We start from the raw sequence: 26127 nt of genomic DNA, 5'->3' as shown, positions 1-26127 counted from the left end.
CCTTTTGAAAAATCTTGCCAAGAAAGGTTCGCCTTTATGGTCGCTGTCAGTTGGAAATGACTTGAAGGATCACAACAGCAACAGGCCATAATTGGCCCTTTGAAACACCTTTGGGAACACATCAGTAGGCAGTGCAACTGCTGTAATAGAGGAGTCATGCATTGGCCTGCTCTGTCTTTTAAATTGTATTTTGTAGGAATGTAAGAATCCTGTGGGATTAGACTGAAGAGGCGTCTAGTCCAGCATTCTTTTGCCAAGAGTGGCTAGCCAAATTATTCTTGCCAGTCCACAATAACAGCGCCCTTGCCATGGTTTACTCCTTCCTCCAGCTGCACTTGTGTGCAGCTATGTTGCCCCTGAATGTGGAAGTTGTTTCTGGTTGTTCTTGATTTGAATTAATCTAATTCCTTTTAGGCCTATCAAAGACAACATCCGTCATACCATTTCATAGTATTTATGCTCAGACTGATGTATTTTAAAATAGTTTTGGCGACTTTCTTTTGAAATTTAAGGGGTATTATAGCACTGGTTTGATGCTGTATCTGCTTCATCTGATGGTTTGTGCTTCTCTGTACTTGGGTAGATCCAAATTAATACTGACCTTATTATGAAATATTTAACCTCTCTCTCTTCTAAAAAGGCCTCGCCTTTTCCAATTAATATTTGTACAGATACCTCCCTGAATAATTGATTGTGACAGGGAAATTTAAAATACTTTGGTGACTGATAATTTTATCAGGATACAGATAGCAGTTTGTTCTTGTTACTGTCCATGTCCTTGAGAGGACTTTGGTCTTAGAAGATGGCTAAGAAATAGATTAAATAAAATAAAACAAATACATTTACCCTATATACCGCAGGGGTATGTTTAGCGACATCCTATTGAAATAATCTCAGTGGTGACTTTCTTTTCCAGCTGCTTTCTCCAGTTTCTCATCAGTATGGCAAAATTATTCAGGAACAAAACGCAGCTTACCAATGTCTTACAATGCACTAGAGTTGGTTTATGAGTAAATGAGTGTCTGGGATCTGGCATGAATTCACCCATAAGGAGAATTCCAAGATGACCCTATCATGGGGTTTTCTTGGCAAGATTTATTCAGAAGGGATTTGCCCTTACCTTCCTCTGAGGCTGAGAGAGTATGACTCGACCAAAGTCATCCAATGAGTTTTCATGGCTGAGTGGGAATTTGAATCCTAGTCTCATGAGTTATAGTCCATCTCTCACCTTTTTTCCCAGATTCCAGCATCCATCCATCCATCCATTATTTATTTATGTCTCACCTTTTTCCTAGTATGGGACCCAACACAGCTTGCAGTGTAAGTCAGAACAAAATACAATTTAAAACAATGTATAGTACACAAGTTAAAAAGAACATTAAGCCAAAAGTCCCGCTAAATCGCTGGAAAAAAGTTTAAAATACATTTTTGAAAATAGGAATAGAAGTATAACACACCCATGAAGAGATTCTTCTACCGCATCTGGTTTGACACTGAAAGCTTGTTTAAATAAAAAGGTCTTTGTCCGCTGGCAAAAAGAGCTCACAGAGCAGACCAACCTTGCCTTCTTTTTTGGATTCTTCTATAATACAGTATTCTTGTACAATATTCATACAGCTGGATTTTGCAGCATTTTGTGGTGCATATGAAGATCGTTTTTAGAAGGCTCCATCTTCTACATGCTCTGAAAAATGAAGAGGCTGTTTTCTTGCTTCCTTGAGACATTTTTTGAGAAGGGAAGAGGCAGTGGGGCCAGAAGTGATAATTGCAGAAGCTTATTTCAGCCCCCAGAGATGCTTTTTTTTGAACATTGGTTGGTGACCAGCTCTTGAATGGCCACCTTAGCCTCTTCAAAGGCCAGGAAGGGTTAAGCCCAGTGGAGCGGTTTGAACAAAGGAGCAGTGCTTGGTTCCCTGCGATCCGATTGCAGTTGGGTCATTTGAAGGAAAGTGGGGACAGGAGGCTGTTATTTTGAAAGTGTGCATAGGCAGCCTTTTTTTGCTGCTGGCCGACTGTGTTACATGCATTGACGTCAGAACCCAGCGATCAGTGATCAGTATTCAGTTCCTGCAGCGGGTCAGGTTTATTTCTCCTTCCCTCTCCCTTTTCTTCGCTACCTTTCCTTTTATCAACACCTCTCTCTGCCATGACTGCTTTGCTCACATTACCAAATAACAAAAGATCCACACATCTCCCCTATCTTGAAGCGAGGAAGTTGACTTGTACTAGTGTACAGATCCCCTTTCTTAAATCACATCACTCTCCTTTTAGATCATTTGTTCCTCCCTGCCCCCATTTGAAGACTTCAAACCCTTTTTTAAAAAGCGTAAAGGAACAAATTTTGCAAAGGCAAAGCTGGCGTGTTTAGTACTTGGTTTCAAGAAACAAAAAACAATTACTCTGGGTGTGAAGTCTAGGTAGGAGCAGAAGGAGAAACCTGTGAGAAGCCTCCCTAATATTGTGATGCAAAAGGATCTTGCAGCACCTTTGGGACTGACTGAAAGATAGAAGCTGGTAGCATGAGCTTTCATAACCACTTCCTCAGATGCATTTGGTGGAGTGGAAAGCCCAGGGAAAGGCTTGTGGAAAGCCTCCCTAACATTGTGATGCAACGGGACCTTGCAGCATCTTTCAGACCGATCCCTGCAGAGTCTACAGGGATGTAGCTGTGGGGATGTGGATAGGAAGAATGAAAATCATAGAGCATTGCCAGAATCCTGCTCCACCAAACAAAATTTTCCTTCAGTCCCCAAAATTTTAGCATTGCAAAGAGTGAGACATTAACAGTCATTTATGTTTGTTATGTACTTCTAGAACACCTAAAAAAATTGTGGTGCAAAAGCATGGAAGCTTCTTCAGAAATTCAGTGTTCTTTTCCTAACAAAGGGATTTGTAGCCTCACTAAGGGTTCGAGGCAAACTGGGTCTCAAAGGCGGTAGCGTTTGGGTCTTCCTAATAGAATTTAAAGTGTATTTCCTGGACTGAATCTCCCAGTACCCACATGGCCAGAAGGAGGAGAGGTCCACCTGCATGAATACCCTTCCATACCATCTGAACTGAGGACAAGAACCACAACGTCTTGACCCAAAGGCAGGGCTTTGACTGACATCATTTTCTTTCTTTCTTTCTTTCTTTGGTATCATTTATAACACCTTTGCCTGATGAAGAAGCCAATGGAGCTTTGAAAGCTTGCAACATCCATCATGTGCATTTTGGTTGTCCCAATAAAGTTACCACTGTTTTGTGGGTTTTGGATGATACTGTACTAGAACTGTTCTCCTTGCTTTGTTGGCTTTTCCTTGGTCACTTTGCTTTCCCCTTTTCTTTGGATGCCTGAACTCTTTATTTCTAAATATCCAACTGAAGTGTCAAGCCTTTGCAATACTAGGAAACTAGGGACTGGAAGAAAACGTCATGGAGAGGGCAGAATTCTTGCAGGGCCAATGTCCTCATTTCCCCTCCTTCTTCAGTAGCTACTCTCCTGGCTGCCTTCCTGTTATGTTTTGTTTTTTCACTGTCTCTAAGAAAATATGCCGATCTTTTGTTGTTTGGCATTGTGGTCACCCCATAAAGGACAGGCCTCCTGAGCCTTGAAACATTTGCACCCAAGAAAAAGGGATTTAATTGGGCATCGCTTCTTGAGCAGGAGCTGGGACTGTTGAGATTTGTTCTTTGCTGGTGTTAAAAGGGCCAGCTATTCAGATGCTTAAACCACTCACCCTTTTATTCCAGAATGGGAATGGTGCTTCAACTCAGCCTACATTGGGCTACATCTTCCTAATTTGGGGTCTTCACCCCCCAATTTGAGACCAATTCTTTGCAGAAAGAGAAGTAGAGCAGCCAATGTCTGTGTTTCCCAGTGTTTTCTCCTAGCAGGGGCAGTGATACAAATGAGCCCAGCATTTGCCTTCTGAATGGAAAGACTCTGTTTTAGACAAAACAGACTGTGAAGCTGTTGCCTTCATGCCTGCAAGGAGAACAGATGGAGAGCAGTCCAGCCTTTAAAGCCAGGGTGGGGTCACTGAAGCAGAGCACTTTTATGGGGGCTAACCATAAAAGCGGTCACCTTGCTCCCATTGGGCTTTGCACAGCTGTTTTGCTTGGCCACGTGGAAGGCCACCCTTAATGTGCCTCAGGTGAACCTATGAATGGTTATGTGCAAGTCCATGCAAGACAAAGAGGCAAGCAGTTCCATATTGATGCGTAATAATGTTCTTACATTCCACACAAAGGATTAAAATCTTAGACGGTAAACAAGCTGCATGGTACTCGTATTTCAGGTACATTTTTGTTGGCATCCTGGGGAGATCGTACAACTATGCAAGGAGACACTCCTCTGCTTGGCTCATCTCAGTTCTTTACAACTCGTCTTCATGTGAACTCAGGTCATTTGAGTTGTAAACTGGGGGAGGAGTTCAGCAGCAGTACTTCATAGGTCCCGTCTCTTAATGGTACTGTTGCATGGATTGTACTGTAAGTGTGGAGCCAGGGAGAAGCAACACAAAGCCATATTTCAAATCATTTTGAATGTGTGTGTGTGAGAGACAGAGAGAAAGACATCTCTAGTGCACAAGTTTGATTTCTTATGCATCCCCCCCATAAGTCCCTTGTTATAATAACTGGCTACTGGTCTGTTTCTACATGAGGAAGGGGCTTTAATAATCTGCTGTAGTGTCTGCATTTGTGGTTTCAAAATGGATATGGCTTTACGTGACCTTTATTCTCTTTATGATTATTTGTTTGTACCTTTGGGTCAACTCTGACTTATGGAAACCCTATTGTAGGATTTTCTTGGCAAGATTTTCTTTAGAGGTTTCCCATTGCCTTCCTCTGAAACTGGAAAAACATGTGATTTCTTCAGGGTCACCCAGTGGGTTTCCATGGATGAGCAGTGATTCGAACCCTGGTCTTTCAGAAATCCGGTCCGACACTGGAACCACTACCCCACAGTGTCTTTCTGACACGTTTGAGAGCTGAAACCTACTTTTAGGATTATTTTCTCCGCTTCCCAGGATGAAAAACAAGATGTTCCTTTGCTGTAGAGCCCTGTCCTACAGCTGATGAATTAGCATCAAAAATAGGCACTTCAGAGGTGTTAATACTGGAAAGCAAACATTGTATTTGTGTGAGACTTAGCATTACCAAATAGCCATTCCTTGGTTGTATCTGTCATTTTGCTGCATCAGAATTACAGTATGCATAATCTGGGTTTAGAAACCTCCTGGTCGTGATATTTCTGGAAGGTCTTCAGTTCATACCGAAAAACTGTTGTCTATCTGTCACACTCTGGACACATATATAGACGTCTAGAAAGGAAAGAATACTTTGTCCTTTTCAAGAGATTTTAAAGTGATTTTTTTATAAAGTTCACAAAATCTGGTGATGAAACAGCCGTCTCAGTAACAAACAGAGGGCACAAATTTTCACAGTTTAATTATCTGGCTCATCAACTGAATGAAAGGAGAGGTGTGATGTCTGGGTTTCCCAGTTGTTTTCAGATAAAATGAGAACAAGTTTCTTCCCTTCTGGGAGATTATGACTTCAGGGCTGGGCGCACCTCAAAGTAAATTAGGCCATCTCCTACTGTTGAAAGGATCAATATTTTTGAAGCCCTCAGCAGGCATTTGGTTTATTTTTATTCTACTTTCAACTTCACAATATCCCTTTGCAATTAATTCTGTAACTCTTTGTGTTTCAAGAACTTGAAATATGCTCATCCTGCTTAAAGCGATATATGTGAATACTTTGTGTATTCTACTTTTAGCCACCTCTTTCTATGTATTTTTGGGTGCCTTCCATTGACCACATGCATTTTCTGTTGGGGTTCTCTTTTATTTTAGTTTCTTTTAGAGAATCTTTGTCATTAGCAATATTTATTACACAACCCTACCTAAAGGAAAACAAGCAATTTTAATATCCTGGACAAAATAGTGTTGTTTTGTAGTGTGTGCTTGTAAAAACTATTCTTCTTGGCATTGGCTACATAACCAAAAATGTAAAACTGTGGTTTTGTGTTAACAGCAACAGAGTCTTTGGACTCACACACTTTTCCTTTCCTGCATGGCTGTGAGGAACTGTAGAATAAATGCCATTTGTTCTGATGTACCAGCCTAGGCAAACAAGCCAACTTCAAGCCATGGCTTATGAAGCTGGTTTGTTTTGATTAATCATAGTTGAGATTAAACACAGTTGTGATATTCTCCTTGTGGCCATTCTGGGGGAAAGCCATAGTGACCTGGGGCAAGACAAAGGCTTGCTGTAATTCACCATCAAACTCTAACCATGCTTTAATATTATGGGTGAGCCAGGTCACTATCTGCATTGCTGATCCTAGAGTAGCAAAATCAGATAGTTTGTGGGGAGTGTGTATATGGGTCTCTGTGTTTGTTTTTTTGTAAGCATTGGCTGCAGAATGCTGAACCCAAAGATCCTTTGTCTGATCCAGCATGGCTGTTCTGATGGTCTTATTTGTGCGAAGCAATTAAAAGAACCATTTGCAACATTGGAATGATAGTTTTAAAATGGTGCCTGTAAGTGGGGTCTTTGTACACAGAGAGAGCTGAGGTGCAAAATGGTTTGAATCTCAGTTCCTTATCTGTATTTTGTTCCCAGAAGGTTACACATAAGGCAGCTACACACAAAAAGGCAAGTTCTATATTAATGAGGTTGGGGATTGAGCCCCCAGACATTGGACCTCAAAGAGGAAGATTGTCAGTCTGCATTATTCTAGGCTCACCCAGTTCTTCTTTGGGGCTGAAGCTGTTTCAGACTCTGGTCTTGGCTCGGTCTGTTTCCCCAGCTTTGAACCGTATAGGGAGACAGAAATTGCAGAAGAGGTGGGGAGTAAGACTCGACCTTTGGTTGCATTTCAGAGCTCAGGTAATGTTAGGTGAACTTGGACTCGCTTTCTCCAACAAAAGGCCACATGCCCATTGGTGGAGCAGAGGTCTTGATGCCTCCTAAATGTCAGTATTTATCAGCCCTGCTATCTGCTGATAATGCCACATGGCACTCACATGTCTCTGAACCATTCAGATGGGAGATAACACTGAAGCCACAGTTCTCTGTTACCAGACAGTTTGAGATTTGCTTGTAAGATCCCTTCAAACTTTACAAAGGATACCAGAAGGTGGTGGGCTTCTTGTTTTCAGGCATGGCTTTCCTCAAGGACACAGTTGGAAGCCTAGCTTGCCTGTGTACTTTGGTGTTCTGTTCTTGTTTGACTTGGGCTTGGACAGGTTTGTTTTTTAATAATCAAAGCAGTGCCTTAAAAGAGGCCATTAAGTGAGAAGCTAGGCACCCTTGCTATGCTAATAGTAAGTGCATGAAGCCATGCTGTATAACGCTTGCAATACAAATGTTATGCAAAAGACGTATGGGTATGCTTTTGACAGCTGTCTTTGACAGAGGAAAGTGCAGAAAGAATTGGGAACATATGCTTGCTTGTCTCTTGGAGGCTTTTAAACCATGAATGCTATACTGGTTCAAATCGACGCCTTCTTGGTTCTTTTGTTTCCGCCATCACAGGAGACGTTAAATAGCAAAAGGGCGAGAACAGACTGTTACTTGCTCTCCATTGTGTCCTCTTCAGCAGGCTCCTTAATTGTTCACCTCTTTGCTCTCGAGCCATACATTCTGCCCTTTTAAGCTGCACTGACTTAGGTAGGTAGGCATTTTAGCAGCTTTTAAGGCACTCTAGGACTTCGGTAACTTGGGAGCGGATCTGCAGATGCGTAGAGCAGGGCTGGAGGTTGCCAATTGAGCATGGTAGTTATTCATCTGCAGGTTCCCAATGGGAGTGTTGAATGCACAAGAGAGACCCATGCCAAGCAGAAGATTACATTCAGTAGGCAGTGAAGAGGAGTGGTGAGGGGAGGTAAATGAGAAGCCAAATCAGAGCTGTTTTTTCAGGGTCAAGGTTAAAATCCGATTTCAGATTCCCTCATTAAAGGCTCCTATGGTTTTTCCAGCTTTGACTCTCAGAAACTATCCTTTTCCATAGGTTCAGAAAGGAAGTGCCAATTTTTCTGAAATCCACTGGCATTTCTTCTGTATCTTCAATGTGTTCAATTAGGGTCAGGCAATCGAAGGCTCTCCAGATGCGTTGGACTTCTGTAATCCTTGACCATTGGCTGTGCTGGCTGAGGCTGATTGGAGTACTGGTCCGAAACATGTCTCTGCCCTTGCTTTAAGCTACTGTCCTTGTCTGTCAGATGACATGAAATGAGCCTCTGTTGATATTAGAGAAAGCCCAAGGGCATACAAAGCACCCCTTCAGACAAGACACAGACAGCACTTAATTGTGTTCAGGAGCACCAATTACACAGACAGCCCTTAATGAAAACCCTTATGAAGCATTCACAGGAGACCTAGAGCAGTGCTTCTTAAGCTATCTGATATGGCAGACCAGCAATATTTCCTCCCCAGTGTGCCAGAGACCTCTACCACATTCATGGCATTTTATTAACATATCCGGATACAGGTAGTTTCCTAGAGACTCTCTGTGGATCAGCGGCCAGTAGCTGACAAACTTAAGACTCCTCCTTAAACCACTTTGCATAGAATATCAGTGTGGAAAATTACCTATTGTTCAATTGTTGGTGACTGCAGCTCCCCAGATGAGTTTGTCAGATGAAGAGAAAGAGATGTCATTTGCTCTTTTCTTTATTGTTTGACAGCTGCCATATGGAGGGTGGAGTCTAGAAGGCATGCAGTCCCATCCTTGGAGAATTCTTCTCCCCATGAGTTGGAGAGCTTTTCAAGACTCAGCTCTCAGAAAAGCATTACAGATAAAGCATCCAGTATTGACCAACACTGTAAAGCCTGTCCAAAGTCCCTTCAAGTTTAGCAAACCCACAGGGAACTTGGACAGAATAAATAATAGCTAGGCCCCATTTCATTTCGTTCAGCAGCATGTATATACTACTAAAGAAAGAATACCTTAAACCTGGATTTCAGACACACTGTTCTCTATTATCCTTTCTTTTCCTCTCTTTACAGATTTCGGGTTTGGCAATTTCTACAAAAGTGGTGAGCCTCTGACAACGTGGTGTGGAAGCCCCCCGTATGCAGCCCCTGAAGTGTTCGAAGGCCAGCAGTACGAGGGTCCCCAGCTGGATATTTGGGTATCTCCACTGTATTAAGTAAAGCGCCCTTTTTAAAGAAACTGTTCTCTCCTTTAGTTGGGTTTCCTTTTTTTCGTGGCCCAAGGATTCATTGCTCTTGCCTCTTTAGACATGTCACAGAGACTGAATAGCTTTGAGGTCTCCCTTTGAAACCATCACCTATTGTAAGACCAGAAATAATTCAGTTGATGCAGAGAGCTGACCCTCTCCCTCCTGAATCTGGGCAAGGCCAGGCTCAAGCAGCCATGCTGTGCTTTAGTGCATTAATTCTTCCTTCCTTGGGAGTTCAAACCAAAACTCTCTAACACTAGAGGCATTGTCTGAGTCATTTGCACATGGCTGCTATCTGCCCTCCTTTTTTTGTTGAGCGAACAGGCTGTTTGCCTTGAACAATTCCGCTGCAGGCAGGTGCATGCAGATGAACCAAAGTCAGAATGTGCGTGCATTGTGGGTATGTTTGCTTGCTTCGTGCCACTTTAATGGGAAGGGACATTCAGGGTGACAAGGAAATCTTACAAAGTGCAGAGAGGGGAGAGAATATGCTGAGCCAGGGTCCTTAAGCATTTTAATGCATTGTCAAGCATGCTGCTCCTCATTTGTTCATCTTTTTGTAATTGGGTCTTAGTGTCTCTGGGTATTAGCAACGGCGTCCACACAGCAGGGTTTTGCAGGCTCTCGTGGTGCTGGGATTTGGGCTAGGAACTAAGACGTGCCAGGCTGGATATTTCACTAATGCTTAGCTCAGCATTATTTGATGGGTTTGCAGTCATGGGAGTGTGTGCCTACAGGCTTCTCCAGCAAGGAAAACTATAACATTAGGCAATTTTCTATCTTCTCTTTCTTCACAGCAGGTACAAATTCATTTGGTGGATTGCATAAAATCTACCATGTTGGAATTGGCTCCCGGTCTCTATTCTCTTTAGAAACAAGGCAGGGCCCAAGCAGGAGTGTTGCCTTCTGCCATGTGAAGCTCCGTCCACGTTGTTGAACAAATAAACACATCCCAACAAGCATTGCCCTTCATCAAGGAAAACAGTTCTTGCTTTGTTGCAGCCGCTGCCCTGTAGCTTCCAGATGAACTCGGTGCACACCCTGCCCACACCCTAAGATTTTCGGCTGTTAATGCGAGGATGGGCTAGTACAAGCGGAGGTTGGGGAGGTGTTTGTGAAAGTAGATGACTTTGCCAGGATGCGAACAAAATAGCTGTGGAAGCAGCGGGTGGGGTGGGAGAGAGGCTTCTGCACTGCCACATAAAAGCTGCCTTAAACAACAACAAAAAGATATTTCGTTCACTTTTACAAAATCCAGCCAGTGCTCCCACTATATAATGATGGGATTTGTCTCATTCACCACTACCTCAAACCTGTATGAGAGGAGTGGTGCTCTGTCAAAACTTGCCAAGGAGAACAAGATGTTCAAGAGGGAAAGAGGACATTAAAAGTACTTAAAATCTACATATATTGCCCTGTCCAATTTAAGAATGCCTTTCCATTATGTCCCCACAGTTTTTGTGTGGCATTCATTAGTCAAACAGTCTTTAAAACTCAGGTCCTCGGATAATGTACACACTTCCAAAAGAGTTCATCCGTTGGCATGTTGCTGATACTTTGACTTTGCCTCTTCCTTTATTCTCCCCCCCCCTTCCTCTGCCCTCCAATCTTATGCAATAACTATTAACGGGCTTTGCATAAAATCAGGATCTGAGGCTCTTATCCTGACCCTCACAAGGATTTCTTCTCCTAAGCTTTTTCAAGTAAGGAACTAGAATGGAGCAGATTTGTGTGTTCTAAACAGCAAGAATTCATGCAAAATTTGGGGTGGGATTCATACATGGATTAAGAATACTTAAGCCTTTGTTGAAGATGGTTTGTATTTTCTCTAGTAAAGCTAGCTTCTTGAATCCAACCTCCTTTATAGGTGTTGTTAAGGATCTCGTCTGTTTTACACTTCCAGAGTTGCAAAAATACTTGTCGGATTTTTTTCTTCAGTTTTGCTAGAACATGTCTGTAATCTTGGAAAGTATATTTGGGCAATGTAACTTACTCAGGACAGGATGGTCTAAACCCAGTTGCTAGCCCCCACAACCAGAGCAGACCTATTGACTCAATTGTTGATTGTCAAATCGCTACATATATCGATTCTGTTAATTCAGTGGGCCAGCTCTAATTGCAGCTAGCGATTGGATTTAAGCTGGTGTCTGTTCTGTTCAATATTCTAAGAAGGAGTGAATTCCTCAAGGGAATGCTTTCCTGCCATAATGTTGAGAGATGGCTGTCGCCCCACTTGAGAGGTCTTTTTCCAAATGTGGGGACAACACTACATTGGAGGACAAATCTGGAGACATGACACCCGGATAGATCCAGCTGATTAAGTAGAACCCACAGTTGCTAGTTGGATCATAAGCATGCAGCAGATGGGGACAGCATTGCTGTAGCTTGTGAATTAGTTGCAGTCCAGCAGTAATAGTTTCTAATTGATTCTTTTGACTCCCGGTTCTGGTCAGTTTTAAAAAAACAAAAACCTGTCTCAGGCTGCAATAGACAGGCTTGAACCATGCTTTTAACCACTACCCAAGCCCTGTCCATGTTTAATTCTGGCACATCCCAGTTGTTGCAGCCAGCTTCAACAAATGTGAAGCATTTGTCTTTAAAGTCTAGACCAGTTTCTTGCAGAATTTTAGAAAATGCAGAAACATTTATTTGTTTTAAAAATCATATCCTGCGTTTCTCCCAAAACTTGGAAGCAACTGACCCCCTAAGATCAAAGAAGAGATCCAAATAAAAAACACAAACATTTAAAATATTGAAACACAGCTAAACAAATTATACTATTAAAATGCAATAAATTCAAAGGCAGTTTTAAAGCAGTGAAAGAGTACAGAGTGAAGCCAACAGATTTTGGGCAATGTTCTTAACAGTGTGGGATCTCTGGGTCTCGATCCATGTGTGTTCAAAGGCAAATCCAGTATTCTTGTCTTTTTGTTTTCCAGAGCATGGGTGTAGTTCTCTATGTTTTAGTCTGTGGAGCACTGCCTTTTGATGGTCCTACCCTCCCCATCCTGAGACAGCGAGTTCTAGAAGGAAGATTCCGGATCCCCTATTTCATGTCCGAAGGTAACTCCCAACACATACCACTGTTTTTTGAGACATTACAAAAAATTTTGTAATGCTTTGGTTCCTTTCATTAGTTATGTAATATCAGTGTAGTGAAGATATGGCAGAGGAGAAAGATAAAAAAATTCTAAAGGCAATTCCAGTGTGTCCCTCGGACTAAAAATAGCAGAATTTCAGACCAGACCAGAAAATTATTTCCAACATCAAAGCAAGCAGAAGTCTTTAGAGTCAGTTTGGATACTGGGAAACCAGAGTTTGGAAATGTTTTGGGAGGAGAGGACTGCATTTTCCAGAACCTCTCATCTCCTAAACAACATGGCCTCAGGCTGCAGTGTAGGAGTCATATAGTCCAAAAGGTAACTTTTCCAAACTCTGCTGAAGACTAACTTTGATACCATAATTAGTTCATTTTCAGTAAAGGTGACTCCCTGATGAAATTGTCATCTGGTTCTTCCATTGTACAACTGTATAAGCCTGTGTTACACCAGTTTTAGAGCAACTGGGGGATTGCATCACCAGCTGAAACATACACAGAATGTGTTGTGAGGCCAAGGTTCCCATGGTTCGGCCCCTGACCAAAGCAGCACCCTAATAACACTTTTAGCTGTTGCTAAGCCATCTGTTTTAGGAAAACCTAGCTATTTGATGCACCATAGTAAGCACCTAGGATGCCATAAGTAATAGTGTTGTCATAATGAATGGACTTGCCTATTTGTTTTGTTTGAAGTGCCACATGTACATCAAGTCATGCACCTCCCATTTCCCTGAGATCAGGTTGCCCTTGTGAATTGTGCACTTAATTTGTATGTGAACCAGGAACTGTGGTTTAAATAAGTCCTAGTTTGCCAAACACACCATAGAAACAGTTTAGGGTTAGAAATGAGTTTACATAGCAACGTGGAGTTTTCCTTGGCTAGCTCTTAAAGATAAGCCAGGAATCTACTGAAGGGAGACTAAATCTTCTCCTGGCTCTAAGGATTGGTTTATCTACATTACCCTATGTTAAGATTTATAGCTCAAGTGTGAACTTATCAAGAGAGTACTAATATTCATGGCCAGGAAACTGGGATTGTTGGAATAAGACACCATTCTCTACCACGGGTTTCCTCTGTGACTGTGCTTATATCGCATCAGCTGTAAAATGCAAGATATTTCTACCTCGTTCCTGAGGCTTTGTTGGTTATTGCAGGTGTAGTTCTTTTGTGCGTATCCATTGGCCCCATGGGTGTAAAGAATTATGATTATTCCTTGTTCTGTTCCCACAGCTGGAGATAATGTGCAGTTCCCTCTAATTGTTCACCTGTGAGGAAAAATGGATTTTGCTCTCTCTGCAAATCAATATCATTATTATTATTATTTTATTTTTAGTTAGGAGTGACTTGCCATTTAAGCTAAACCACTTTACTATTGTACAGAGACCATATAGGAAGGTGCAGGATTAACAAGTGCATAGAAAGGAAGACCTTTTAGCTATGCCCTATGCTAGTTCTATCAAATTTAGAGCTTTTATGGACCACAGTTCCGTTAATCTCTTAACCATAGTGGCTGCTGATTTTGTTGGCTGAAGGATTCCAGTAGTTGTAGTCCAGAAAACCACATTTCCAAGTTAGAGTTAGGATTCAGTGATCATTTTCACACCCACTTTTTTCTCCATGCAGAGTGTGAACATCTTATCCGGAGGATGCTGGTCCTGGATCCATCAAAGAGGCTGAGCATTGCACAGATTAAAGAACACAAGTGGATGCTGGTAGAGATTCCTGTCCAAAGGCCTGTTCTCTATCCTCAGGGCCAAGAGAATGAGCCCTCCCTTGGAGAATACAATGAGCAAGTTTTGAGGTTGATGCACAGCTTGGGCATAGACCAGCAGAAAACCATTGAGGTAAAATAGTCTCTGTAGCTGAGGGAGGTTGTCTGCAGTGGTACCTTTACTATGGGGAGGCAGAGATGGGAATTTTTAGGCTTTTTGTGTGTCATGTCATGGTGCAAGAATTTTAGTGAACCCAGTTGTTTAGAAAAAAAATAATTTGGGCGGCAGTGGTGGGGATGTCTCTTGGGTATGAAAAAATGTGTTCAAGAAAGTATTGTTTTGGTGGTGTCCCTGCAAGTGACTTTTCCTATATACTGTATACAGCAGGGAGCGTGCACCTTGCATGTGGCATGCAAGATTTCAGGGATGCTTATGTGCCATGCAAGTCTTCCCTCATGTTTTGTTTTTGCAGAAAAGCTTTTGATTGAATTCTCATGGAGGATTCTGGAGCAATTTAATAATGTCTTTTGCTCTCCCCTGGGTGGCTTAGATTGGGTGACTTTTTTTCAAAACCAGAAGTAACTTCTGATTCACTGTCTGCTTTGGAACAGGCTTCTCCTTGACTTGAAAAAGTCCCAAAACAATGATGAAAATGCTCCCACCCCTCTCTAGAACTCAGGTGGGCAATAGGCTCCACTTTGTGCCCTGAAACCTCCCTCATCAATCTGCCACAGCCCCTCCAACACTCCATTAATAATAATAACATGAATGCACATAAAAATATCCCCACCTGAACAAGAACTGCATAAACTATGGCTGTACAATGTGTGTTTGTGGCCTTCTGAGATCTAGTAGGGAAGTATGCAGCCCTCAGATCCCCTATATCAGCTGCTATTCTGTTTTGAGGAGTCCCTCTGCAGAGAACTTAGGAGTGACGGCAAAGTGCATCTTGGCGTACCAGAAAGGTCTGTATTGTCCCTGGATATAAGCCAGTAATGAACAGAGAAGGAGATACTTAATCTTTAGGTGTTTGTTTTACCCACCCATCCTTTGAATCTGGCATTTTTGCCCTCCTAAATGGATCAGACATAAAGCACTTTCAAATGTTTTTGTAGTGGGGGAGTGACAATTTTCATTTTCTCTTCATTGCTGAGACTTCCACGTTTCATAGCCTGAAGCATGTGGTCTTGTTTCCCATTTTTATTGAGAGGACATGTTTTCGGAAATACTGAGGATAACAAGAGGAGCAAAACAGGAAGTCAAGCTCCCTTTTGCTTTGAGCTTCTGAAATGTGAGATTTGACGATGGGAGGTTAAAATAAGAGCAGGACACAATTGCTGCTTTATTTTTGGTGTCTCGGCTAGGATTCCAAATCAAGCCTCTTACCAGAAATACATGCTGCAATGCTCCCTGCGGAGTCTGTGTGATCACTTCCTGCAGAGCGGTCGATATTTTTAGCCAGTGTGGAGTCGGCAGTATTAATGCTTCCTGCCAGAAAGTGACATGGGGAGGTGTGTTGGGAAAAGAGGACTGAAAACCGTGTTCCTCTCTTTCCTCGAGGGCTCTGCTTCCCATTGTGGCTCAGACTTTGGAATGGCTAGCTGGTGTTGGGTATTGCTTGTACATCTACTTTGATAGTCAGAAGATTGGCTCAGAAAGGACAATAAGCAGAAGGCATGAATTGCTGAGGAGTTCCCCTCTGCGGTTACTTTTCTCTCCTGTCATGCTGCTGTTAGAGCCCCTGAAGGGCTTTGGGGACCCAATACTCCTCCTTTTAAAAAAAAAACAGTGAGAGCATGTTGCTCTGGGAAGAAAGAATCCAAGAAGATCTTGTCTCAACATCCACACAAATGGCATTGCACTTATAAAAAGCAGTTCCATTTGAATCCCTGAAAATGAGCTAGGCTGCACGGTGCCATGGAGGACAGACATATGGAGCTTGGGAATATTAATTTTTGTTATTATTATCATTTCACTCCCCAGAATCCACCACTTGCCATGTGGGCTTGGGGATTTGGCAGGGTATGATCCAAAAACAATTTTTCCAAGCTCCAGGAGGCCATCCTCCCTCTCCAGTTCACAGGCTCATATCACCTGCTTGAAAAGTTTCCTCCCAGACCCAGCTGTGCCCATACGAGTTCTCCCAAGGAAATATTGCTCAGTTGAACTCTGCGCCACTCCTTTGTCTTCATTGTTGTGTTAGTCCTCCTTGACCTGGAGAAAGGTGAAAGATAACAGACATTCTGACTTAATGCTCGGATGCTTGTTCTCTTTGCAGTCCCTTCAGAACAAGAGCTACAACCACTTTGCTGCTATCTATTACTTGCTCGTAGAGAGACTCAAGTCCCATCGCAGTAGCTTCCCTGTGGAGCAACGGCTAGATTCCCGCCAGCGACGACCAAGCACCATCGCTGAACAAACAGTTGCCAAGGTAAACTCCCTGTTCTAGGCAGAGTCAGGAACCTAAGAAACTGCCTTGTGCATGGGCTGACAGCAACACTCAAGAGTTGGCGGCTTTTGCAGTCACTACTCCCCACCAGTCCTTCAGAAGTGCCACAGTGCTCAAAAACATGCAAAAATACCCTCACCCCACTCCTACAAGTACTGTAGAACCCCAGACACTTCTAGCTTCCTCTGTAGTACCTCTCAAAATGGTGATATGGTGTCACTTCCTGCTACCATTTTGAGAAGGATTACAGAAGCAAATGGAGATAATGCACAGGGGTGTCTCAAGGGGAAATTGCAGTTCTCCATCCTTATAGAAAGTGGTCTGTCTGGTGCAGCAACATGAAAACCAGGAAGGGGGGATTGAGATTGCTGCTCTTGATGTTTATATTTCAAGCTGAGCATTCCAGAGGCACCCCCATTTGGGTTGGTATAATCACTGAGAGGGTGACCCAGGAAACTCCCAGTCTCGCCTTTGTCACAGAGTGTATAGGTAGCATTAGGCGGCCCACCATCCCTCAGGCTCAGCTTCCCCCTGCCCTTTTGCATTATGGGAATGATAACACTGACCTTCTTGAAAGGGTGATTGTGAGGATTACTGTGTGTGAAGCCGTCTGACTACTTCAGAGTGCTATGTAAATGCTCTCTAAGTAGCTTTCCCTACAAATCATCCCTTCCTGTGCTTTGGGCAGATGTTGCATTCTCTTGACATGCAAGTCACAAACAGTGTCAGGTCTGAAGCCACAGGGTAAGAACTGGCCCACATTCACACTCTTGTAAACCAGCTGGTGGTCAGGAAAGGAGCCCGGCTGCTAAATCGTTTTTCAAACAAGTCAGGGAAACATACTGACTGTATTGTGTTGGGTAGTGCTTCTCCCGATCCTCCTGCCGGTTTTGTCTCCATTTCAAGTTCTGGATAGAATGCCTGATGTCTTGTCTCAAGGTCTCATCGGTCAAACACACATCATGTGCCTTGCATTCAAAACAACAGCAAGGTTTGGTTGATAGAATATGAGAATCTTGGGGGCTTCTCCTCAAAGTCCACACATTCTCTTCTTTCCTATTTGTGTGTGTTTGGTTTTTTTAAAAATACATAGAAACCAAGGCCTGAGACAGACAGGCAGGAAGGGGCATGTCTGCACTGATTCTAGGGTTCGGGAGTGTGCAGCAACCACATGCTCCCAAACCCTAGTTCATGCGGACGCTACCATTATGGCAGCCTCCCATTCATACAGGGGCCACCATATCCACACGTTGGGGTGCCATGCTTGCATTGTTGACACGGCACAGTATGCATTGGCGCACTGATGGCAGCTCCTGTGCATGCCAAAAAGAACCCACTTTTAGTGGTTCTTTTTGGTGCGAAGGGAGCCCGTGCGGTTTGTTTGCTGTGAGCTTCCTCCGGAAGGAAAACAGGCTCTCCAGACTGCCCCTTATGGGCAGTCTTTTGATCTCCCAAGTGAGGCTGCATACAAAGGAACAGCATTGCCCTTCAGGTTTGGGATGGCAGCGCATACTGACAACGAATGATGTTCTGGCATCCCTCCTCTTGCCGGCAGGGAACTTGGAGCTTTTAATCAGCCTGGCACCAATACCAGAACACTGTGACTTACATGCTCTTGAGATAACAGGGAAGGCACAACACCAAGCCCTTGGGGAAGCTCTGCTTTTCTGTGACCTCTCTCATTCCCTTTGTGGGCCTAGTTTAAGAGCTCCAGGCTGGCATACTAAGATCATATGGCTTTGTCTAGAAGCACTAAAAGATGTTGATTTTTCTTTGTGTGATCACTTTGTCTATGGATAGGGGCTACCTCTGAGTAGTCCAGGGTTGTGGTTACTGTTTTTCTGTTTTTCTTTTTTGTTGTTGTTGTCTTTCTCTTATACTCCAGTTTGTTTGCATATTTGTACATTTATTTCCACGCCCTCTGGTACCCTTTGGTCTTTCTTTCTGCTTCAAACCTCCTCCGAAGGTTTTTTGTTTTACAAAAACAAAAACACCCTCATAAAATCCTAGGATAATATTACCAAATGTTGGGAGTTGATTTGAAGACACTAAATGACTACCCCAAAAATATGTATTCGTTATGTCCCATATAACTGCTGTTTATTTCTCTCTTGTAGGCCCAGGCTTCCATGCCTCCCATAAATCTGCGTCCCCAGAATGTAAGGCTGCTAAGGTCTCCTGGCCTCCCACCCACAGCTGCTGAAGCATTCTCCTTTCCCCCTTCTGCCTGCCAGGCGGAATCAGCTTTCATGGAGGAAGAGAGAATTGACACACCAAAGGTATGTTTTGCATTTCTCACATGCCCTGTGCTACATCTTCTGAACTTCAGAGCTGCTAACTGCTGTCCATGGAAGCAGTCACAGAAGAAGAAAGGGGGGGGCATTTATCTGATAGCCTCACATAATTTTATGACAGTTGGCAGTACAATTGACCAAGGAGTTGTCCTGGATGTGGTTGCATTCCTCCCTAAGTGATGAACTTGGGATGCTAGTCATTCTGCCCAGGTAGATGGGTTCCAACGCAGGAGACCACTTCTATACTCATGTGCTGCTTGTCACTGGTCACTGTTAGGAAATAATGCTGGGGTACCCAAGCCAGTGATCTGATCTAGCTGCAATTTTCGTAACTTCTGGATCAGATTGAAGGCCTGTCAAGTCTAGCGTTCTTTCCCTATGGTGAGCAATGAGATGCCTACAGGACATCCACAAGGAGAGTGTGAGTATAGTAGTGCTTTCCTGTTTGCTTTCCTCAGTAGTTATTATGCAGAGGTTTACTGCCTCTGATCTTGGAGGTAATACAGGGCCATCATCCTGACTACTAATCAGCAGTAACTCCATCCTCTATGAGTTATTCTGATCTTTTAAAGTCCTCTGAGTTAGTGGCTATCAATTTATCCTGTTGTAGCAAATTCCCTGGTGAAGTAGTGTTTCCTTTAATCTCTCCTAAATCTCCCCACCATTCAGCTTCATAGCAGGACCCCAGATTCTAGTGTTGAAAGAAAGATGGATGTTCCAGCTGCACCCCTTTGGAAAAGGAAACCATGTTCTTGCTTCTGTTCTCCATGCCCTGCTAATATCCACATTAGATTACAGTGATAGGCTTTTCTGGGGATTTCTATGACACTGGATATGTCAGTTGTTGTAGAATGCTGCAGTTTAAATACTCGCTAGGATGAGTAGGACTGACCTGATCAAGCCAGTGCTTAAGGATTTAAAGTGGCTGCTCATCTGTAAAACTCCAAAACTCTGAATAGCTTGACACCAGAAGGTTGGAAAGACCAGGATTTGCAAGAGTTATTTTATTTGACATCGATTTCCAGAATCCTGCAGCAGTGGTTGGAGAGGATTTTGGAAACTGTAGTCTGCAAAAGTAACTTGTACAAGCTCTGCGAAGGACATTCTGCTCCCACGTGGACTTTCCTTGCTTTGCTCACTCTCCCCAGGATATGAAGATCACTTTCTCTGTCACAGTGTCTGTTTTGGGAGCTCTGGCCTCTCTCTGTCTGGAAGAACAAATTCTCTGGGGATTTGGGGCCCCCAGTAAAAATTGCCTTTCCTTTCGTAAGCATCCAGTGGAATTTGATTAATTTAAGCGACACTGTTGGTATCTTTTTAAGAAATTGATTTTGACAATGCTTTTCGTAAGACGTTGTTGAGTTGTTTCATGTCAGTATTCTGTTAACTGGTGTTGCAAGGCACTTTGGAGAAAAGCTGGCTAGAAATGTTTCAGATAATCAGAAAGCAAGCTCTTTGTGCGCTCTCTCTGGCGTGTGTGTTGCGGTTGCTCGTTCTTTTCACGGTTAGTCCATGGCAGAGCTATGTTAAATGTCCTTGTGGTGTTGTACAATAGTTCCCATTTATTTGCAGCGGTTGTGCTGGTGTCCTTTTCACGCTGCCTTACCACAAAAGATTGTTTCTGCTGCCAGAAGCAGGTAGTTAATAAAGAGGTACGTGAGAAATGCATTCACATGCTTCTGTTTAGCAGAAGGAAGTGGGAGCCCTGTAGGTATTTTCCAGAACCAAGAGGTTTGCTATACTTCCCAAGATAAAAATGGTTTGGACTTTGGAATTTCTTCCAAGTGAAGACCTCTTCCCTAGAGAATATTTATTTTTAATTAAATATATATATTCTGCTTGCTATCTAGAGATCTCAGGGCATACAATGAATCCAACCTGATTAAAACAGTGTAAACAGTAAAGCAGTGTGGTGTAGTGGTTTGAGTGCTGGACTATGACTCTGGAAAGCAGGGTTTGAATCCCCACTTGGCCATGGAAATCCACTGGCTGACCTTAGGCAAGTTATACTCTCTCAGCCTCAATAGGAGGCAGTTCTCAGAACCCCCCTCAGAACAAATTTTGCCAAGAAGATTCCACAATGGGATCACCATAAGTCTGAAACAACTTGAGTCACACAACAACATCAACGAACAGTAAACATGATTCTAAAGGCTAAAAACATACACAGCAGCCTAACGCGTTAAAAAAGAGAGATTAATCCCACTAAAAATATTTTTAAATGATTTAAAACTGTGTACCTATGAGGGTTTGTGTAAAACTCATTAGCTTTAGTGAACAACCATGTCTTCCCTTTGGCAGTGTGGTGGGGACCTAACTGAAGCACCCAGGTGAGGAAGCAATGTGTTTTGCATGAAAAACAGTCAGGGACTGTGATCTCTTAGTGTCTGGTTGCAATAAAATGGACAGACCGGAGCCTGATTGTGATGAACACAGTTTCTGTGCCACGTGACAGCAAAAGGCGTTCTCTGAACAGGCAACGTGGCAGGTCCTGGGATGCTCCTGCAGTATAATCTTGCATGCTGACATCTGTCTTCATAAATGTTCTTTTCAGAGAAAGGGTTTCGTTTTAGGAAACATTGTGTTTGTTCCTTTATTCCTTTTGCATGGAGGTTTAATGCCTTGTTAACAATGCTACCTTTGATAGGATAGTTGAGGAGCCTATGAAATAAGTGAAAGATGGGAAAGAACCTCAGAAGTACATGACAAACTTGTCTAGCGCATAGCTTGTTACATGACCCAGACGCAAACACTTTTACTTCACTGCCTCATCTTATCAATCCTCTCTTCACTATCTTCACCATAGTGATATCACTATCTCTTCTCTGAGTAACTAATTCCTATCCCTGAATCTGATCCCTGGCTCTGATTTGTAGCTCTCACTCCAGCATTCAGCCAAACACCCCAAACGTTCCTTTTTCTCACTCTTCCATCATATCACTTAACCTTATTATATATACAGTCAGCCCTCCGTATCCATGATTTTTTTATCCACAGACTTGTGCATCCACAGTTTGAAAATATTTTTACAGTATATAAATTCCAAAAAGCAAATCTTGATTTTGCCTTTTATATAAGGGACACCATCCTACTGTGCCATTATGTTCAATGGAACTTGAGTATCCATGGAATTTGGTATCCATGGGAGGTCTTGGAACCAAACCCCAGTGGATACCAAGGGCCCACTGTACATCACAGAATGTACATCAAATACATAACCATACTTTACCCTCATTTCTCTAATGACCCCTTTTTTCTTTTTCTTTTCTTTTTGCAAAACTCCAGAACTTTGCATAAAGTTTCTGTGTGTCCATCCTTCATTTAGAAACTAGCCTTGTTTCTGGATAGGGCTTAAAAGAAGGAACTTGGCCTCTTGTCTACCAAGCCCAGACTGGGAAAGGAGGTTTGGACCCCTTTCTATAACTATGAAGGGAAGGGCTTTACTTTTCCTGAAGCCCAACATAGAAGCCAAGGAAGTGAGCTGGCAGAGGTGATTTGTGCTCTCTTTCCCATGCGGCTGCTTTCAGTAGCTTCACTGGTATGTTTGGGGTTTTTTCCCCCCCTACAAGCCTGTTTTTCCTCTTTAAGAGGGAAACCTCTTGAGTAAAAGGTTGGTGAGAACAAACTACTGCTGGCTTCGAAGCATTTGGCAGCTTAGCAACAAGGGCTGACTGAAAGGCTTACAGATTTATTGTGGCATAAGCCAAATCTGCTAGTCTTTAAAGTGTTGCAACTTGCTTAGTTGGTTCTCTGCAAAGGACACTGTTGGGTGGATTTCAGTCTCGACTCCTAGTTCGCAGCTCATCTTAGACCGTTTTATGTTCAGAAAAGCGTGCCACTTTGCAGATATGGTTGACTTGCATTCTGACACCCTATAGCCCTTGTATTTCCTTTGAGCAGAGAATTTCCATGTTAATTTGCAGCTGTAATGGCAGTTGTTTTCCTGCCTGTTTACATGATGGGTTATTGGAAACTTGGCAGCCAAGGAGATGCTTTAATTGAAACAGTGCTATTAATGTTTGGTTTTAATTCATTTCGTGAGTAGTAACAGGCTTGATGTTCAGGTTGTCAGAAAATGTTAAGGAGGCCTTTTGCTATTCTTTTTCCCCTTTCCCACCCTGGAGAGAGAGTAGGTGGTTCTACCACCCTTTTTAGGTTTCTCCTACTGATGCCTTGCCATCTCCCCCCTTTCTAGTTCACAGACTAGCACTAAACCTGATGAATAAGAAGCGACAGCGCCACAATTTTGTGCAGAAGTACTGTTGCTCCAGTGAGCTTTGCCCATTCACACATGAAGCTTTGGGTTTCATGGCGGAGGTGCTGAAGGGAGATGGAGAACAGCTCAGATGTATGCAAACTGGCAAGAGGGAAGTAATCTGCACTTCTTACGACAGGACAGAACAGTCCAGAAACATAAATGCATAGCACCTGTACCTGCATAGCGAGCAGCTCTTTCGGTTCTTGTGCATTCATTGCCTCATGCTTTTCTTTCATTCAGCCCAGATTATACTGCTAATTCGCCTATATAGGAGGCTTTATACAGACATCTGGTATAGAGGTTTGAACATTGGAGACCAGGATCTGATTCCCAACTCAGCTATGAAACCCACTGGGTGACCTTGGGCAAGTCACACGCTCTCAACCTCCAGGGAAGGCAATGGCAAATCCCCTCTGAACAAATCTTGCCAAGAAAACCCCAGGATAGATTTGTCTTAGAACATTATAAATCAGAAATGACTTGAAGATATACAGCAGCAGCAGCATAGAGACTTACCTCAGTTAACAAAGCTGCTGTCAGTTAATCTTTGTCTTCCTTTTGTAATCATGTTTTTGTGCTCACCTAGACCCCTTTTTTTCCTTGTCCTCTTTTTTTTTTAAGCAGCATCACCAGTGGGAGGATGGCAAAGGAGGGCTGAAGAAACACATGCTTTCAATGCTAAGTAACAGCAGCATCTGTAGTTCACACTGCAATAAAGCTTAAGCCGGGAAAGAATGGGATTCTCCTCTAGCCAGTCTTTCTGTAGTGATGTGCTTAGGTACAACAGGCAAGGTAAACCGCAGCTGTCTCCAGGATCCTTTACTGAGCAAGCTTGTGCAGCAAAACAGAGGGAAGGGGAGAGCAAAGCTTCCCTTACCAGTTCCACCCAGCATGTTAAAAAAGGATTCAAAAGGTGAAAAACCACTGGACTAGGATTCAAAAGGTAGTGGGAGCTAGCAAAATAGGAAGTTCTCCCTGCGTGCATTTGGGAAGAAAGCTTCAAGAGGTCTCTATAATGTTCAGAATGTTTTATGTTTATTTGTGCAAGGGTTATATGACCTGGTGTTCCATCTCACATATCATATTGTTAGTTTTGAATAAAAGGTTTACTGAAACATGTGGAAATAAAATGTATAATAACAGTGACATTAATAGTAATCCTCATAGCAATAGAGAAAGAGCAGCCTGTACTTGTATAGCTAGGTATCTTCACTGAACAAGAGATGGCTCAAGGGTGGCTTCATTTGATTAGCTTAGTTTTGTGCGCTCGGCCATTTGTGTCCGCTCTGGACCTGAGCTTGTTAAGATGGCTGATTCTCCCACGGCTGGCAAGAATTTGAACTTGCACCACTGGAAAGCAGGCATGCAGCTTGAGCAGATTACACAACCATCTCCTTTCCAGACTGCCCTTCTTGGTCTTCCTGGATTTTCCAGCGAGAAATGTTTTCAGGCAGGAGGCTCAGGGTGGTTTAGTCTTATCAGCGTTTCGAAGTACATTGCTTAGGAGATTGATTAGAGGTTCTCCCTTGCTTTAGCAGAGTGTATAGTGTACAGCTTCCTCTGATAAGCCTGGATTAAATTGGAGCAGGGCTGCTGTTATCCAACACCCGGACACTGGTTGTTGACATGCGCTAGTCCAGAGTTTTTCACCTTTTTAAGGTCATTAAACCTCCCCTTGAGAGTCTAATGAAATCTGTGGATCCCCCTCCGCAGGAAAAAAAAAGTCACCTAACGGGTGTGTTGTGTGCCTTCAGGCCATTTCTGGTTTCTGGCGACCCTTATCATGGGGTTTTCTTGGTACGATTTGTTGCAGAAGGGAATTTGTGCATTCCTTTGAGGCTGAGAGTGTGTGAGTTGCCTAGGGTCACCCAATGATTTTCTGTGGCTGATCAAGGATTCAGATCTGGTTCACTTGGTGTCCTAGGTCCAAACCACACTGCAGAAATAATCCAGTTTGAGACCTGGCTCAGTGCTAGGAAATCCTGGAAATTGTAGTTTATTGTGGTACCAGAGCTCTCTGACAAGAGAAGGCTAAATGTCTCACAAAATTTCCAAAATTCCCAAGCATTGAGCCAGGGCAATTAAAGCATTCTCAAACTGGATTATTTCTGCAGTGTGGTTTGGACCCTAGTCTAACATTCAACCCACTTCACCACATTGGCTCTCACAAACGAAAATTCTGCACAGTTTGCATTGGAAATGGGTTTCCTTCACTCAGATTTACCTGGAATGAAAAGAAAACTATAATGAGCATGAGAAAATATGCCTACTTTTAATGATAGTGGGGGACATTGAAGTATAGAAGGGAACTGCCTTAACACTGGGAGTCTGTTGCACCAGATTTGTTTGTACCGTGTCACTTTTGTTGACTTAACTAATTTGGCAATGATGACTTTGGCTACAGCTTGACCAACCCCATCATTAATGGATAACTCACTGAAACTGTGAGGCAGCAGTTGTGTTGTGCTGGCCACAAAACTTTTTTGTTGTTGCTGGTGCGGTGCTGTAGTTAGGACACTATAGCCCACTTTGCCGGGGGGAGCGGGGGGGAGAGAAGAAAGCTCATGTTCTCCTTTTGCAGCTGTGTTACTTAAAAGACTAGATCTGCTCCTACAGGTGATGTTGTCCTAAACCTGTTTTTCTTCTGTGCTCGATCGTCAAATCCAATCTAGCAAGCAGGGCTTGACGCCACTTACCGTATTTCCCGCAGCTATCACCATGGAGCTGGTATATGTTGGCTTTGTTCCCTGGTCTTACGGCAGCAAATCCGGCAGCTTTCCCTAGAGAAGTCTTTGCATGTACAGACTCGCCACTCCAAATCCAGATGAAGGCCCGCACGGCTTTTCTCCTCCTGCATCACCTCTTCAGGGGCGAATTGCCCTATTACGTGAGCCATCTGCTCAGCCTGGCTTCCCATTGAACATTTTTAGGCAAAGGTATTGCACAGCTTGGAAAAAGCAGGCAGCGCAGTTGTCTTTGGGCTGTTACAAACATTGTTATAGCTGGAGGTGGTAAAACAAATGATGCAGCCCCTGTTAGTGTAGCTGAAGGACCTCTGTTGAAAAGTAGTCTTTCCCTGGTCTAAGGTAGCTATAAAATGGCAATCTTGGGGTTATCCAGCCAGTGCAATTGCTGCCTTC

The 26127-nt window shown here is 43.1% G+C and overlaps 1 protein-coding gene across 4 annotated transcripts in view; it reads left to right on the top strand.

Annotated features, from left to right (window-relative positions):
• SIK2 (salt inducible kinase 2) overlaps positions 1-26127 on the top strand; it is a 71059-nt gene that overhangs the window by 30736 nt on the left and 14196 nt on the right. For 3 of the 4 annotated variants that reach the window (XM_042475365.1, XM_042475366.1, XM_042475368.1), the window contains 5 exons: positions 9001-9125; positions 12116-12239; positions 13898-14118; positions 16265-16417; positions 18553-18714. In XM_042475365.1, the coding sequence (XP_042331299.1) occupies positions 9001-9125; positions 12116-12239; positions 13898-14118; positions 16265-16417; positions 18553-18714 (785 nt within the window). The remainder of the gene's footprint in view (positions 1-9000; positions 9126-12115; positions 12240-13897; positions 14119-16264; positions 16418-18552; positions 18715-26127) is intronic. The other variant, XM_042475367.1, reaches the window with a different exon arrangement.

Source organism: Sceloporus undulatus, chromosome 6 (assembly GCF_019175285.1).
Source record: "Sceloporus undulatus isolate JIND9_A2432 ecotype Alabama chromosome 6, SceUnd_v1.1, whole genome shotgun sequence".
Lineage (NCBI taxonomy): Eukaryota > Metazoa > Chordata > Lepidosauria > Squamata > Phrynosomatidae > Sceloporus > Sceloporus undulatus.
The sequence above is the reverse complement of the archived record's forward strand: the minus strand, read 5'-3'. Positions and strand labels throughout refer to the sequence as shown.